Source organism: Odontomachus brunneus, unplaced genomic scaffold (genome assembly GCF_010583005.1).
Source record: "Odontomachus brunneus isolate Ranch 3 - 2012 unplaced genomic scaffold, Obru_v1 Obru_scaffold_092, whole genome shotgun sequence".
NCBI classification, from domain to species: Eukaryota; Metazoa; Arthropoda; class Insecta; order Hymenoptera; family Formicidae; genus Odontomachus; species Odontomachus brunneus.
The window spans coordinates 1,404,809-1,422,528 of NW_022639542.1; the positions used below are offsets into that span (position 1 = coordinate 1,404,809).

The following is a 17,720-nucleotide window of genomic DNA, read 5'->3' on the forward strand; positions in this document are numbered from 1 at the left end:
GAGAGAGAGAGAGAGAGAGAGAGAGAGAGAGAGAGAGAGAGAGAGAGAGGAAGGGAAGGTGGACGAGCGTTAACATACTCGATTATTGCACGCTCTGCAGTGTGCACAACGATATATCGGGCGCGTTTACGCTGTTAATTTTTTAAATTACTTCCGTAAAGCGCTCGTGCAAGCGCGTGTAATTTTTTTCTCATTGGTTTAGAGGGGCACGTGCACTTTTGCATGTTCGACGATATCTACGCAAACGGCAATTAACGTTTGCGGCGCAGTACTGTCTCTTGTCTATTCGGGAGGAGGAGAAGAAGGGAGGGAGAAACTTTTCATTGTCGGGATATGCTCGAACGGCGAGTCGGGAAGAAAGGCAGGACCGGAAATCCGAGGGAGACGGACAGAAAGTAAAGGGAAGAATGTAGGCAGCGTCCTCCTTTTCGGGATTCGACGGTCAGAGAGTACCCGGCGACGTCGAGAAAGTTTTGATGAAAAAGTTCCGTCGCGCCTCTTACTTACGACGCGCGGGGACACAAATGGAATGATCGGAACAGGAAATAATGAAAGCATCGGACATAAAATCTATGTCACGTAAGGTCGACGAAACGTGATAGAAAGTATCGGAGAAGCCCGGCGTCGGATACGGAATCCTAATTGAAAAGGAGTTCTCTCCTTCTCTCTCGCTCTCTCTCTCTCTCTCTCTCTCTCTCTCTCTCTCTCTCTCTCTCTCTCTCTTCTTCTTCCTTCTTTCCCTATTTTTTTTTATTTTAGTTGCAGTGGCGAAGTAAAGAGCGGTGGCGGCGAAGAGGGGATGGGGAAAAGAGGATTTGTCGATTTCTATCGCGACGTCGCTCCCCGGATACGCGAGCGCCGCAAAATACGATGGCGCAATTTCAGGCCGCTCGATTACAATACGGTCAGTATCATAAGAGGTGCCTCAAAACTTTTGATGGAAAAACTTTTCTTCCGCGAGCGTTGCTGTACTTAGAATAACACAGTAAACGATTATGCCTGTCGGCTACGCTGGCCGTAATAGAATTTTCTCAACAACCCTTTGCGGATCATTGACCGTTTAAATTATTTACGATAATCGTCGCGCCGCGGCGGCGTGTCCTCTTATAGAAGAGGAATTTTAACGAGACATTATTACAAGAGAAAGAGAGGATTATACGTTCAGTCAACGATAATTTCATCTTATTCGACGCGCTACCCAACCTGCATCCTCTCATTCTCTCTATCTATGTCACATCCTCTCGAATCTCATCTACCGTGTGCGAGGGTATTCGCAACCGCTCCTTTTCCGCGCTCCAAATCGTTTTACCCGCGATATATTACCCCGAGCGGAACGGGAAACGCTAAGAGCGCACCAAAAAGCGAGATGCGACGCAACATCAACGGCTACATCGGCAAATCGCGTTACGCCGCTCTACCATCCGTCGCGCTTCAGAGTCAGTTTGGCCGCTGAATTTCATCAGTATGACGGAAAAAAGAGATATAAAGAGAGAAAGAGAGAGAAAGTGAGAGAGAGAGAAAGGAAAGAAGCAAAAAAAGAAAAGAAGAAAGAAAGGAAGAACTGGAGGCGAAAAAACGCCAGGTGTGCGAACTCGGGAGCGAGCGTGATCGCAACGGCGATCAACGACGTCGCGAAACAGGCATGCGTTTTGCAGGTCATCGCGTCAAATTCAATTACGTCGCCGCCGGAGGTCGTTTGGCGTATCCATAACGTTCCGGCGAACCTGGCTTAAAATGTCTCTGCGTCCCGTGCGGCGCGACGCGGTAGACGGATGCGACTACCTGGTGGCCGCGCTCATGGAAAATGCGATGGTCCCCGTGGTCGTCACGGCACGGGCTTAAATCGTTATCGTGCGGGGACGGGCGCGTGTGTATTCCGTAGGTGGCGGGTGGGCGTATTCCGTATTCAACTACGACGAGAGAGAGCCCCAATTGCTCGCGCGCGCGCGAGCCGCGGCGTGATTTACCGGATTAAAACAAAACGATCGCCGTAATTCTTCAAGTTCCGTGCAACGGCGGAAACCCGATTCGTCGTTCCGACCGAATTACGCGGCGTTATGGCATCGGGGCGAGAGGGCGCCGCGCGGGGGCAGTTTGGCGCCGTTGTCGTGCTGGAGGATCATTAAAATTAATTACGGTCTTTTGGCCGCGGCTAACTGAGGTCGCTTGTACGTACTACATCGAGGGGCGCGCGCGCGCGGAATTCTTGATATTAACGGATGACATCGCAACGCCCGGGCTGTGTAAGAAGTTTAACGCCGCGTTCATCGCGAGTGCTCGTCATCTTCTCGACGGAAGAGTTACATCACGGGAAAATGCGACGGATATTATACACCGTCGCGTATTTTATTATAATATTCAACTCGAAGAAATAACAATCGCGATACCAGAAAGTTGTGTCGAATGATGAGAAGAGTTATACAAAAAATCGCCACAAGATTATCGCGAAAGTTTTATCATAAAATGAATTATTTCGTGATATAGTAGATATAGAGCGGAAATGAGATTGAAAAAAGAGATAATTTTCATTACCAGCATAATTAAAAATAATTTTTAAACACCCGATAAAGATTAATATTTCAGACTCTGATTTCACGGATTAAGAATTATAATATTTAAAATGAAAAGAATAATAATAATACCAGAAAGTTGTATCAACGAAAGTTTTGTAAAACAAGTTATACAAAAAATTATGATAAAATGAATTATTATTTCATGATATAATATAACAAAAAGGAGTGTAAAATCGAGAAATAATTTTTACCGGCACAATTAAAAACAATTTCTAAATGTCCGACAAAGTTTCACATTTCTGATATTTCACGGATTAAGAATTATAATATTCAAAATAAAAAGAATAATACTGATACCAGAAAATTGCAACAACGAGTAATGAGACAAATTATTCAAAAAATTATCATAAAATGAAATATTATTTCGTGACGAAAGAGAGTATGAAACCGAAGGATATAATACAATTTCTCAGTACAGTTAAAAACAATTTTTGAATGTCCGATAAAGTTTAATATATCTGATTTCATAGATTGAAAACGTAATTTCTGTTGCATACATCTCGCAATTCTCTCCTTTTCTTGCCTATACAGTTAAATACTGGCTGATGCAGAAATCCGTCAAAAATGCAATCCGGAATAATTTGCGCTCGAAATGCATGTCGCGTGACGCATTACCGTATGACTAGATAAACATATCCCCAATATCCTGAACCCAATATAATGAACATAACATCAATATCCCCATAGAAATTTCGGTGACACGCGCGACGATCGTCAAAACCATCGACGTAAATTGCACAAATTCGAGCCGAAATGCACAACGCTGTGATTGCGATATTCGTGTCAGAAAAATAATCCTTTAAAATCGGCGCCTTGTTGAAATCAGCAAGCTACTTCACGTTGCTTTGTTGATATAACTGTCTGATTTAACCGTTGCTTAAAAAGCTGTTGGTTTTAATATATCAATATTCACTTGTAAATATACGCAACGCACTCTCTCTTTCTCTCTCTCTCTCTCTCTCTCTCTCTCTGTTTCCTCTCTTTTCTCCTCTTTTATGCATAATACAACTCCCCGTGAAACATATCAAGTCCCGCAGGTTATTACTTGCATAGAAGCTTTTGTGTGTAACAGGATATATAAACTGCATGTATTAATTATACGGCAAATTTAGCTATTTCAATTTGATTATTTTAACGCGTTACACATTATCTCGATTGCGTGGGTACGCACGCGTTGTTCTAAATTGTCAGATTAAAATAAATGAGCTATCTATGGACAGACCGCTAATTGTGACTTATGATAAAATTAATTAATTATATTACGTCCGGCGGCGCGGAAACAAAACTTAATCGGGCAAGCCATCGATACAAACGTGCGATACTTCCTTCCGGCGTATTACAATAAAGCGAATTACCGAGTTGATAATTCACAATTAGCATTTTCCCGCGTCGTAGGGTGATTAATGGGCCAATATACTCTGTTGGATGCGGCGACGCGTCTCCCAAATGAAGATGTAAGGTCAGCCGAATTATTAGCGAACACGTAGCACGCGGCCCTCCGCAAAAAAGTGGAAGAAGGCACCGAAAGAATTGCCCTAATTGCAAGATATACAATTCACGTTAGCGCGCACGCCCGCAGGGACACTCTAATTAATGCTATTAGCGGACGTTAACGCGTTCCATCGTTATGTGAGATTTATGTTCGACGCGAAGTAATTACACCTCGCCGCTAGGATCCAGCCTCCCCTGATACCACAAGCAACCTTGAACATAAAGTTACTACTGCTGTTTCGTCGTGTCGGATACAAGCGGATGTTCGCATTTTTAATATTAGAGTGCGTGATCTCTCGTTCTCTTTCTCTCTTTTTCTCTTATTCTTGTTTTCGTGTTTTATTCTGCCACAATTATTTTTAATTATTTTTTATATATTATCATACTTTTAATTAAATGTGTCATCGCTTTTTCAATATGTGTTTGAATTTTTTTTCTTGAATTATCTCTTTAATTATTAATTAAAATTATATCGCGTTATATGTTTTATAATATTTTTTTTCTCACTAGACTTTTATATATATATATGTGTGTATATATATATATATTATAATATTTTTTCTCACTAGACTTATATACACACACACACACACACACACACACATATACATATATACTGTACTTCTACTATACTGTTTGCCTGAACACATTTTATACCAAAGCTTAATAAATCTTTTTCTCTCTGTCTCTCTCTCTCTCTCTCTCTCTCTCTCTCTCTCTCTCTCTCTCTCTCTTATTCTTTTCCTCTCTGCTTCGATATTATAACGTGACTTTACAAATAATATTTATCTTACTAATGAAATATACACTACGCGGGACGGAATATTCCGTTTTATATTAAATTTGCTAGCTGCGAAATATTTTATAACAATAGACTATGTAAACTACATTCTCAGAAACGAAAAATTCATTAATGAGAGTTCATCGATTCCACGTTAGCGTAGTTATCAGATCGTAACTTCCGCGCTCGTTTCCCATGATCGTAAATCGAGTTCACATTCGAGTTATTTATTCGCCTTTATTTCCGCATTATTTATCCGTAAACAGTGGAACAGGAAGGATCTCGCATCGGCAAGTTTCGCCGCTGTTTATAAAATGCATTGACAATTCGGTAGGGAAGCGACTGTAACGTGCGCGATATAGGAGAATATATAAACCACGTTCGCGATTCGACGAATCGGCAGGAATTCATACGATTCATTACACCGTCAAATCAATTCTCACGGTTGAAATTGATTAATGTATGTTAATCAATTATCACGTCAATCCGCATAAATCCATACGGATTCACTGGCTCGTGAATACAGAGAGTCAATTAATTTCGAGATGACGACACAATGAAATGTATAAACATACTGTACAGTTTAAACAACTAATAAAAACGCACAACACGGCAAGCAAACTCCGGTGTGTATTGCTAAAATTAACACATTGCATTTTATGTATTTTTCTCTGTTTTTTTTTTTACAACGTTTCGGTAATTCCCAATATGTGAAATGTGTGGCATTTTTTTTAATTAAAAAATGCTCAAATATTTTGCAACAAGACAAATATGGAAATTTATTATATTCTGCGCCCCCACAACACACACGCATACACATAAGAAAACGCGCGCGCGCACATGCCATTGAGAATAAGTATCGTGTGTCAGCAGCGTGCGCGCAACTACGCCAAGCATTAAACAACGCTTCGGCCGTCAGTGGCTGATGCCTCTGTCGAAGACTAGCCGGCGATACTCAGATTTGCACGCATTGTTTGGACACGGGCAAGGGCCGACTCCTGCTCGTATGATCCAAAGCACGGTGAGTTTGCAGATGCGGACCAAACCGCTTCCATGCAAACGATAAGCGGCTAAAGGGCCTCTCGAAGCATCCTTCAATCAGCAGCCCGATGCACGGCCCGGAAGTGCATTAAACGTTGCAGTCGTTACGCCGTAATATCGCGTTATGTAAACGACCTGCGAATCACCTCCTACTCTACTCACAGCCCGTTCACAAACCCATCTACCTACCTACCTATCTACCTACCTATCGTGGCGCGCATTCGACCGACAAACGTTGCACGCGCGCTCACCCCGTTTAAACGCGCTCGGCTCTCTCTCTCTCTCTGTCTCTCTCAAATCGAATCTCCTTTGACGCGTTACCGATGCAATTCTACGTGCGTGTGCGTGAGTTCACCCGCGTGGATTTCATTTGATCCGATCTCGCACTCCCCTCCCTCGCCGTCGATTCACCTGTGCCCGACTCGCCGCGTTCTGAGCGACAAGCATTACATTTAGCTTTTATGAAGACCGATGCGAATTAATGCGCTGTCCGTCCATGATCCAGTACCAATCCTGGGCGCATCGTACTTCCGCCGCGATTAACCCTTGGAGGGCTGGCAGCGGGTAGCGCAATTTCATCGATGCCATGCGGAAGATCTCGGCCGTCTACGATCCGGGACCGCTTTTGCGCCAAAGAACCATCGGTCGTCAAAGGTACACACGGTTAAATTCCTGCGCCAAGATCGCTTCGCGCATGAATTCTGCCGTAAGGCAAAAGTACCATTGCCTGGACATTAATAACGCTAGTATCTAACTCTGGACACTGTTATTATGTTAGTTCTTAAACACGAATATTTAAACTCTCAATATGTAAAAAATATATGTTTTGAATATATACATATTATGTTGAAAGTTGAATATATACATTTATGTTGAAAGTTTAAATGTTTGTATTTAAAGACCAAAACAACAAGAAAGTTCAGAATTAGACATTTCAGAATCAAACATAGAAAAAAAATATGGTACACATAACCAAAAATATTTAATTGTGAGCAGAATAGTTAAATCATCCTAGTTATCTCTGTATGGTGATTGATATTAATCAGTTACTTTGGTACATCAATATACAAATAATAATTATCTGGATTACCATACAGATAATTATCTGGATTATCATACAGTTAATTATTCTTGAGAAACAGTTTTTATCAGTGATGTCAAACTTTTGACAGGTACTGTAGTTACGCGTGATCTGATTGTGGCAACGAGAAATTGGTTAGGGTGACATTTACCATGGATACACTCTGGCTGGAATAACCAGATATCGTCAACTCAGCAATTGCTCTGTGGTTACAGCAACCACACGATTAGTTGTTCCGTATTTTACCATCGAAATCTGGTTGGCGCAATCAGATTTATGTGAGAACTAGCCATACTATCTGTGTACTATTCCCTTACGAACGATTTCGATTGGTTCTGAATACTTCATGCACAAGGATTCGTAAAATTTTTTATTTCACTAAACTGTGGGAAAACTGTCTAATATAATTTGACCGCGTGCAAGCTCTTTGTAATAAAAAAGAAAAAGAAGGAGATAAAAACGATTTGGTAGTCGCGGAAAATTGCGTCACTTTACGGTCCTATAGTAAATCGCGTCATTCGGGTGGAGTAGTCCGGGAGATTGCTGCAACTAGTTTAATCTTGTATCAAAGTAACAAAAAAACCAGAGAGAGAGAGAGAGAGAGAGAGAGAGAACGATTTTCAGCACTGTCCATGGAAATAGCCGACGCGCTTTTAAAACCCGCGCGTGAGTGGCCTCCCCTCGCCCCTCGCGCTATTACCCATATTGCTTTCCCGCGCTTATACGCTTGCACGGGCTTCTTTTGTTACGGCGGCAATCGTTGTGCCTTCTTTCGCCATGAATACATACATAAACCGTTTCTACGTAGCGTTATGCACGTTACTTTGTAGTATGTACATACATACAAACGAGATCACTCTCTCACTCCACATTGTTGTGTACCGCGGAGGTTAATTCTGAAGGGGATTAATTCTGTCGGAGCAATTTCGTCGCCGGATACTTATATAGGTACCACCGCCAGCCGAAATTCGCGCGAGCAGCGTGTGATGTGCGACCGGCGCTCGCAGTTCCTCGCGAAATCTGACGTCTCCACTCGCGCGACCGCTCACGATCGGCTCCATTAAACACACTTTAGCGGGATGGCGATAGCGGGATACGGTGGCCGGTCGTTCGCTTGCCTGCCGAGCACCCGGAGGGTGCGAACTCCCGGCGCTGCCGTGTGACGGGGAAACGGTATATAATGATACATAGGAAGATCGATAAACGCCGCGCGAAGTTTTTCGCGAGAAGGCAGCTGACGCGCGAAGATTACCGCCGTCGGTTTCGCCGCCCGGATTTTTATTGGCAGCAATAGGAATGAGAGCTGGCACGAGATTGATGTACGTGCCCTAGAATCGAAGTCTTTCTTTCTCCTTGTTTTATTACGTTACACGCACACCTTCGCGTGTTATATTTTCCTCTCGCATCATCGTCTGCCTCCTCTTCCCCTTTCCCCCCACCTCTCTCTCTTTCTGTTTCTCTTGTTCTCTCTCTCTCTTGTACGTATCATAAGTTCTCTTTTCTTCTATCCGTAGAATGTAGCACCCTATGAGGGTTCGCGATACTCGCTCGAGCACGATAAACTAAAGAAACCCGCGCGCTGCGCACGTCCACGATCGATCGAATTTGCACTGACCGTGGTTGAGCCAAGGGTGGCCGTACCGCATATAATTTTCACCCTCGGCGCCCTTTGCTCGCGCTAGCGGTAAATACCGGAAGCGCGGAGCTTTTTCTGTCGGGACACTCGCAAGCGGAGATTGGATGACGACAGATAATCGTTCTATTATCGGTGTTATACCATTGAAGTGTAAGATAAGTACATTTAATGTGCGCGTACATTTTTGCGTCCGCTTTCGCGCATTAAACGAGAAAAACGCGTGGGAGAAAGATCGGAGAAAAAGAGAGATAAAAATGAATACATGAACGCGAGATGTACATTTTGTGCGCGTTTGATAATTTTTTTACCCATTTCCAGCTAAATCGCCAGCTTCTGAAAGAATTTTAAAGAGAGATAGACAGAGAGAGAGAGAGAGAGAATTTATTCGATAAAATTAGTCGATAAACTTAAGAAATATAAAGTTATCTCCTTTCTCGATTCATGACTCGTGCGCAGTTTAATCGGCTTTAGTTTGGCTCTGCACTTGCGCGCGCGAGCACTCCATTTACGTCCGAGTGACAGATTCAATGCGTCGCGCGTGGAAACTTAGTAGTGCGAGTTACAACTCTTTTACGCGGAGCCATTCGTACACGCGTATAAATCCGTAATCACGGGAAACTCATAGCTACATTGTCCTCGTGAATGGCTATTCGCGCGCAGAGACAATTCACGTGCGTAGTTTCGGCGTAGCGCCAGCGGCGAGAGAGATAGAGATAGATAGATAGAGAAATAAAGAGACAGACAAAGAGAGAGAGAGAGAGAGAAATATCGCGGCGAAAAGTCATGCCTCGTTAGAAGTGCAGGGGATATGCGGCGCTTGTTTACACGCGCACAAAACCACATAACTATGTGATAGTTATGTGTACGCATGACTTTATATGCACCGTGCACTTCCATGTGTTCTGTTTATCCGGCCGACGGACACGGACGCATTAATTTAGGTTGCTTGCGTATCTGCGGCACCGAACTGCCGCCAGCCACCGCGCCCGGAAAAAGGACCAGAACGAACGGCGAACATTTATCTCTTCCCGATGCTAGGGACCTACCGACATTACAGCTCAACCTCATTGATACCTCCCATACCGCGGTTATTGCAAAAACGTATCGAGTGTACGTTGATACTTCGTATTTTCCGCGCGCATCTGACACGGCGCATCTGACGCAGCGATTTGATCGTTGAGAGCGCTCCATATCTTTGGAGAGCCGAAGCATCGTAGATAGAATCAAAGTACATAAAAAAATAATATTCAAAATTAACGGAAAAGATAAGAGGAAATTTGCTCTCTGCCTCACTCTCTTTCCTCAATAAGAACTCGGTCTTCAATATAGTGTTCAAGTTAGTATCGAGCAACAGATCGCGCTCCTACCATCGCATTGTTGGACGTTCACTTTTCCGATGAACGTTAATTTATCGCGCCAGCGTATCACAGGGCGAGTACGCGCGCCATTATATTATGGGGCTATAATAACGCTAGTACGTGTTCCCAGCAGTAAATCAGATGAACGGCTGCGCGAACGCAAATACGTGCGATACATATTCACACGCTTTTAGCCCGGCATCTCGGTCTCTATGCAAATAAACGCGACGACTGCAGTCGCGTGTATACGTACGGGTGTTAAGATAGAATAATGCAAAACGCTTTTCGGCGGATTATATTATCTAGCGTTAATATTATTCTACCCGCGTATATGATACTTTTCCTATTTTATTCTCGCTGTTCTACGCGGTCTTAACAAGAAAAAAGAGAACAAGCAAAGGCTGCGTGTTTCATTAATATTCTACAGTCTGTGCGATTACGGCATACGCCGAGCGATTTTCCAGTCATTAATATTCTATATAACCGACACAACTGTGTGAAGTGGAATATTTATAATTCTTGTCTCAAATTGCCTCGACCCTGTGTGAAAAATATGTGTGCGTATTAGCTGATTATGAGATTTTCTACCTTCCAAGCGCTCGATAAATTTCTCGTCGTCCATTCGTTTCAAAAGTGAGAAAAAATCTGAGAGTATAAATGCTCATCCCGAGTCTAAATCTTAGCTTTACTTTCGACCTGAAGTACTACTTGGCGATTTTAAATGGCAGAAAACATATAAAATGCCATTGACATAAATAAGTTTTGAAAAGAACCAAGTCAGTAAGTTAAATTATGGAATCAAAAAAGAGATCGATATGCCTCAAAGCATCAAAGTAGCCGTAAATCAAATACTGATGTCAAAAGTAGCATTAAATCTTCGACTCGGGATCTTCATTCAATTTGCGTTATTGCCTTCGCAATAATCAATGATGAATCAATGATCCAATGATAATCAACCAAGTCGAAACACACGCGGTCGATGGCCGTTAAAAAAGTCGTGGAGAAAACGAAACGGAGAAAAAGTGCCATCTAAATTACAGCCGTCACCGGTCGTGAAAACAGAAGAGGAAGAAATACTGCTCACCTGTTTAGTCTAATGGTGCTCTTCGTCTCCCGCACCATCAACGCTCGCTCCCAGAAATGCACGGCCTCGGGTAGAATGGTATTCTGAAACCAAACAATAAGCAGACTTTAAATTCGGCAACATTCGCGGCACGGACGGGTTAACGATGCGGACTGGAAAGTGAGGCGCACGCGATGCGCGTGTGCGAGTTATGGGGAGCTTAATTCGCAGCGTCTTCGCTCGAGAGGTGCGCGACGAGGAGGAAAGAGGGAGAAGAAATCCGAGGATGCTCGCGAGAAATATCATCGCGGGCCGCATTACCGCCGCGAAGGAGGATAACACAGCCGTTACGCAACAGCATCCCGCAGTGAAACGCGAAATCGCGTGTAGAGCGAGAGCGGCGCGGACGGTGAAAAACAGCGAAAGAATGAAATAACGCGGGCTCCGACAGATGGAAAAAGCGCGCGCGCCGTCCAGCTTTATGAAGTTTCGCCGGCGTGCAACAACAAAATTACGCCCTTCTATAATGCAGCGCAATCGCGGTCTTGCCGGAGGATGCGATGCTTTTCGGGGTTAATCCCGGCTAACGGCGCCGGATATCGCGCTGCGATTTTTAACGTCCCGCAACCGCGACGCAATCACACTCGCGAGAAGGTCTAATATTAACCTCGGCAGAAACAAGCCTCGCGTTTATCATGGCGATTACGCGCGCCGAGTCATGACGCTGGTTATTCGTGGGAGTGAGATACTCGATCGAATTGTCGCAGCGCGCGGAATCCAGCGTCGCGGGAGCGTACGCGGGAGAAACTCGCGTATGGTTGACCCGCACATAAATCTGCTTGTGCCAACCAGATTCAATACTAAAATACGGGGCAACTAATTATATGGCTATAACCGCAGAGCAATTGCTGAATTACTGGCGTTGCAGCAATGATGACGATATCTAGTTGCTCCAACCAGATAAATGTCAGCCCAATCGATTTCTGGTTGCCATGGCCATATGACGCGCAACTACATTGATGTAGTCGATGAACCAAAAAGTAACTGAGTCAACCATGCTACACGCACATTACTATACGCAAACACAAACACAAAGATAACTAGGGCGATGCAACCATGTTTCTTACAACTGAGTATTTCTGGTCTTGTGCATCATGTCTTCTTTCTTCGTGTATCTTCTTCCCCCACGAGCGTAAGAAATTAAGAGTATGTTAATAAAAACTCGAATAATGCGGAGAGCGCAGAAATTCCGCTGTAAAGCCACGCGATTTTGCCAAGACAAAATAAAGTCGCGTTGTTAGATATGTGAACAGACACGCGGCGCGCTTTTATAATACAGTTTTCATTCCTCGAAAATGATATTTTCAAGCGTAAAGGAGGGGGAAGACTGAGAAAGAAAGAGACAGAAAGAGAGATAAGAAGAAAAGGACGAAGGAAAAAAGAGAGTGAAAGACAAAGATATTCCCCGCGGGCAAATACGAGACTAAGAAGAAACGGAGAAGAGTGGCCCGGCATAATACACCTTAATAATTATAAATGTCTGCGACCGACAAACCGCGGAGATATTCTTCGTTACATTTTTTCTCCCCACGGAGCGGGACTTGGCGTAATTTTCTTTCTCCTGATGAGACGTCTGCGAGGCACGGAATTGTAAGATGACAATTGTCCTGACATATTTGAAATATTAAGATTTCACAACGCTCGACGATGATGAAGCTCGCAGAAATCGCAGGCATTATTACTGTCGAAATATTTTATACGTAATATCGAGACTGCATTCAAAACAGTCTCGCGAGAGACTAATTTCTTGCGGCCGTGAAGACGTGGAAAGTCGCGAGTTCTCTCTCTTAAAATAACAATGACGAACATAAAATGTAAATTTCCCGCGTGCCGTACGAAGGAATCGTTTCGAGATCTTTCTGCGCCGTCAAACCCTCATACTTATTCGTGCATTTTACTTTTTTTCTGATTTCGATGAACATCGAAGAAGAGCCGAAAAGAAGAAATAGTGTGCGTTACTTCCGGCTACCTTGAACAAACGCAGTCGTTACTATCAGCGAGTAGGAGATTGAGGCAATAATACGCAGAGAGTGAAAGAGGGAGAAAGAGGAGGGAGGAAAAGGAGGAAGAGAACTTCGCATTCGAACGAACGTACATCATTAATATCGGCCTAGTGCGACGAGCTCCTGATAATTAAAACAGACTCGAGCGAATGGAACCTCGAATGCGCGAGCGCTTGATTTCCTTTGTCCGCAATTATTTTTCGCCGATTGCACTGTGGAAGGAAACCGCCGTTAACAGCTCCGCGTTCGTGCCGGCGCGCGCGTTTCCATTACATTTTCTTCCTATTTACGGGCGTCCAGAGAGAAAATCAACTGTCGTATTGCCAGGAAATTATGATTTGGGACCGATATTCTCTCTCCGTTTGTTTAATAATGCAACACACTCTGTTCCAGCAGATAGCAGCGCACCCCTATCTCACCGTTGCAATCTCTTTCGCTGGCAAAGAACGCTTAAACGATTATTTAATGCGCTGGTTGAAAATGTAAACTCGTTGTCCGAGAGAAATGTAAAATACAGCGCGCGAGGAGGAATATCGGGGATACGCGTGTCAATATCGCCAAATACAAATACAGTAAGAGCTACGAAAAAAAAATGTTTTTTCTACAGGCACGTGTCGCGCGCAACATATTTCCCGAATCACACAGGCCGCGGTGAAGAGATTTTATTATGTGGAATATTGATAGGTATTTTTCTGACACACTGTGTGTCGTGGATATTGGATTAAATTTGAACTCGGACACTATCCACACATATCTATCAAAGTCTCTGTAAAAAAAAATTAAAAAAAATATTTTCCAACTTTTCGCTTTCAAATTATTCTCCAAAAACATCGAAAAATCGCGTGTAAATATTTCTTCCTCCAATTAAGTGTATTAAAAATACACGAGAAATGCTTCGTTTAATTGTTGACGATTAATTTACAGCTGCCTCGTCCCTTGCATCGCGCGATGGTTCCACAATGCGTTATTCGGAAAAATTAATGTGACTGGCGCATCTACTATTACAAATTGGCAATCTTGTCGAAATTTGAGGGGTTACCTTTTCTGATTGACCTCCTGAGGTCGACCGTGAGCTCAGCTGAACGCGACTTTATGGAAGAATTTATTCGCGTCGTGCTTAATCAGGCACCGTAATTATCCCGATGCTATCGCGTCAACGGGAGATTCGGTCATGGTATATTTAAACGGTGAGACAAGCGACGAAGTGCGCGCAATAGGGAGCGAAACATCACCCCGAGCGAGCGGCGATGGCGGAAACTGCGATCGCGGTGGTAACTTATTTAAGGAAAAAGCGGACAGGGCTGACCGCAAGAACGCGAAAAGGGTGGAATACGAAATGGAACGCGGACAGGTACAGCGGCCAATGTTTGGAGGCATTTTGCGCCTCGTTACGCTCGATTTCCGCGATGAATAAATCGATACGCGCGCGCGCACGCCGGATAAAATATAAGAGAGAAAATTGCGACGACCGCGCTCGCCGGCGGCGTCGCTATTTTATTATATACACATTTTTTTTCATTATACGTATATATATTTTCTCCCATTTTTTTTCACAGAACGCTCGCAGAGTCGTAGTCGCTGGCTGCAGCACGCGTATACGGCGAGAAGGGGTGCAGCGCGCAAGATGGGAGGGATGCGCGCGACAACTGGCCGATTATTGTTGACAGAGACGACACGCGGGTGCTCTCGCAAAATTATTCACGAACCGTCGCGCGAGGCCGAATTCAATTTGGCGCTGCGTCAACGCTTGGCGGATAAAAAAAAGGGAGAGATAAAACAAGAACGGTGAGGCGGACGAACGCTAAAAGGGCTCCGCAGAACGAGAGACACCTCCAGCGGAGGCTTGATCACTCGCTCACTCGTTCATCCACTCACTCTCTATCTCCCCTCCCCTCCCTCCTTCCGCCTCTTGGTTTTTTAGCAGACCCGCAGGATTCCGCAGCCGGTGGACGGTAACGCTCCGGTCCCCGGAAACGACCTATTTAGCGTATGCGACTGCCAGCTGGTTCCATCGTAGAACTGCGAGCGATTAATTCGGTCTCCTGGATTTTATTTCGCGAATCCCGCATGCGTAATATGTCCGGCCGTTACGAGGGAATGCGATTCTGAAAATGAGAGCCTCGACCAACAAGCGTGATAATTATTAGCCAGCTCGTGTGACGTCACTTTCCGACCCCCGTCTCACATACGACGGGTGAAATCCCGCCGCCGGAGATCCCGAGGAAATTTTGTACGCGTGCGACACGACGCTGCAAATGCATCCGCAAAGCTCCACCACGCGCGCGGTTCTCATACGATAATGGCGGCGGCAGTGATGGTGGTAGTGGTAGTGGCAGTGACGGTGATGGTGACGGTGGTAAAAGGGAGGATATACACTTTTAGCCGAGTGCATCAACGGATTGAGGTGGAAAGGAAAATAATCTGCGCTGAGATCGCATCCTTTCCTGCAAAAATCACCTGCGAGATTTTTATCCGTTACGATGGGATACCACGGGGGTAACGTGGGTAAACACGGCAAAGATACACCTGTCAAAACCCGCCCAAACTTTCGTGCGGCGCACGAATAGCACGTACGCGAGACGCAATGTTATTTTATCCCCTTAAATATACAGCGATCTTTATCAAAATTCCATCGTTCGATGTTGTCAATCCGCGAGATATTCACGCCCACTCAAACGCGCTCGAATGAAACTTTCGTCGATGTTTCGTCGGAGCTACGAGGTAATCCCTGTGAAAGAGGAGAAATTGCTGTTCTTTGTTGTAATCCTCCGAGGGCCAGTGTACATAATCATGTATGTTCACTTTAGGTCCTCTCCTGATCCTTTACATTGGCAATGATCCCGACACAATATTATCGATCCATTCTAGATAGAATTGCATAAAGAGAATATTATAGTTTTTCTTTTAATAAATTCTTTTCAGTTTTACTATGTTTTTAGTAATTCAGAAAGATAGACTATTGGTAAGACCTATCTTACTAAGGAACATGGTAAATTTCGCTCTAAACATAGCAAGTGTTTTAATAGCATAGGAACTTGTATTTTTGTTCCTAAAATATAATTTTGCTTATGCAAAATGAAAAGATAAACGGAAGGAATATTGTAATAAAAATTATACTACAATTTTAATACTCCGGGAGTGAACTGACACTATGATGAAAATTATAATAAGACAAAGTTAAAGTAACTATGAGAGAATATTGTAGTAAAAATTAAATATATGTAGTAAGTATTATCATTTTTATGGTAATTTTTACTATTTATTATTATCATTTTCGTAATAGTGCCAATCTATCCCCAGGTTACTAAAATTGTATTGTAATTTTTACTACAATATTCTCTCCGTGAAGAGTGAATTACTGCAAAACGTAAATCTATCTTTTGATTACAAAGTCCTATAGTTATATAATTTTTACTATACAATTCTCCGTGTGTATATATTTTTCGTTGCAACTCGCGTGAAACAGTGACTTTTCCTTTGAGACTATCTTATGAAGAAAACAACTTTACTGGAACGAGATATATCGATGCCATGGCCTTAAAAAATCAAAGACCGTACATATCCTTCTTCTTCGCAAAAAAAAAAAAAAATAAATGCAACACGTTTTTACTTCTAACGCATATTTGACGTAGATCTTGTCAATCGACTACTTATGAGATTTCGCGCAGCTCTAAGCTCGAGCGGAATACGAGGGAAAGTAGCTGCGGTACGAAGCGTCGAAGTTGCGATCGATAGATAACGTCCTTCGACGAGACTTCAATAAAAATGCAAAAGCCCACCACGCTCCGTGGATTAAAAATTCCTTCAACATCCTGACCGCTAATGACAAGCGCACTTTACCGACCGGTCGTGTACGCCACGCGCGGCGCGAGAGATACGTGTTATAAGTTCCGACGAATTAATTCTCCGGTGGGAAAGCGGACGTTCCTCGCCGCTGCGGCGGGACCAATTTTTCTTACGGCCCGGCATGAATTTCAGCGCGCACTGTCCATTACGCCGTGCCCTTTATCCTCGTTAGTTGGCATGCCTCTCTCTCTCTTTCTCTCTCTTTCTCTCTCTATCTACCCTTTTCACTCTCTCTCTGGCTCCCCGATGCCTCTCCACGTTTCTGCACCGCGACGGGATGCCGCGTTTCTCACCCCGTGCCACGTCGCGTCGCGTCTACGTCGCCTCCGCGTCGCGTTTATCACCCACACAGGAGAGGGACGGCGTTCGCCTTTATCACAATATTGCGTAACTCCCGCGGCCTTATCAGCCGCCCGCCTCTTCCGTCAGGCGAGGGTGGCTTCCTGCGAGAGGTACTATCTGCGGGCGTAAAGTCGCGCGCGCTATGACGTGCGACGAAACGGGGACGGCGGAATTAAGTGCCGCATTCTAAAGTTCATGTTGGCGTCCCTTGCTCGCACGAGATCAAGAGCAGTTTGCTCGCTTGAGGTTATTGGGCGGGTGGATATGCCTAGCGGGGCAACTACGCCGATGTTTCCTTTAATCTTACCTCTAGGTGGGATTAGAGGAACGGTTCTCCGCGATTATATTCTATTGCGGGAGGAAAGCCAGGGAGGGGAATTCAACGCGATATTGCGCAACGCTCGTAACTTTATCAACAACGATCCATACATCTCGCGTCCCTCCC

At 44.2% G+C, this 17,720-nt stretch overlaps 1 protein-coding gene across 1 annotated transcript in view; it reads right to left on the reverse strand.

The window, feature by feature from the left end:
• The window catches only part of LOC116848299 (leishmanolysin-like peptidase), a 95,826-nt gene that overhangs the window by 44,920 nt on the left and 33,186 nt on the right, over positions 1-17,720 (reverse strand). Inside the window, exon 3 of the mRNA XM_032824220.1 lies at positions 11,046-11,128. Within this exon, the coding sequence (XP_032680111.1) occupies positions 11,046-11,083 (38 nt within the window). The 5' untranslated portion in view covers positions 11,084-11,128. The remainder of the gene's footprint in view (positions 1-11,045; positions 11,129-17,720) is intronic.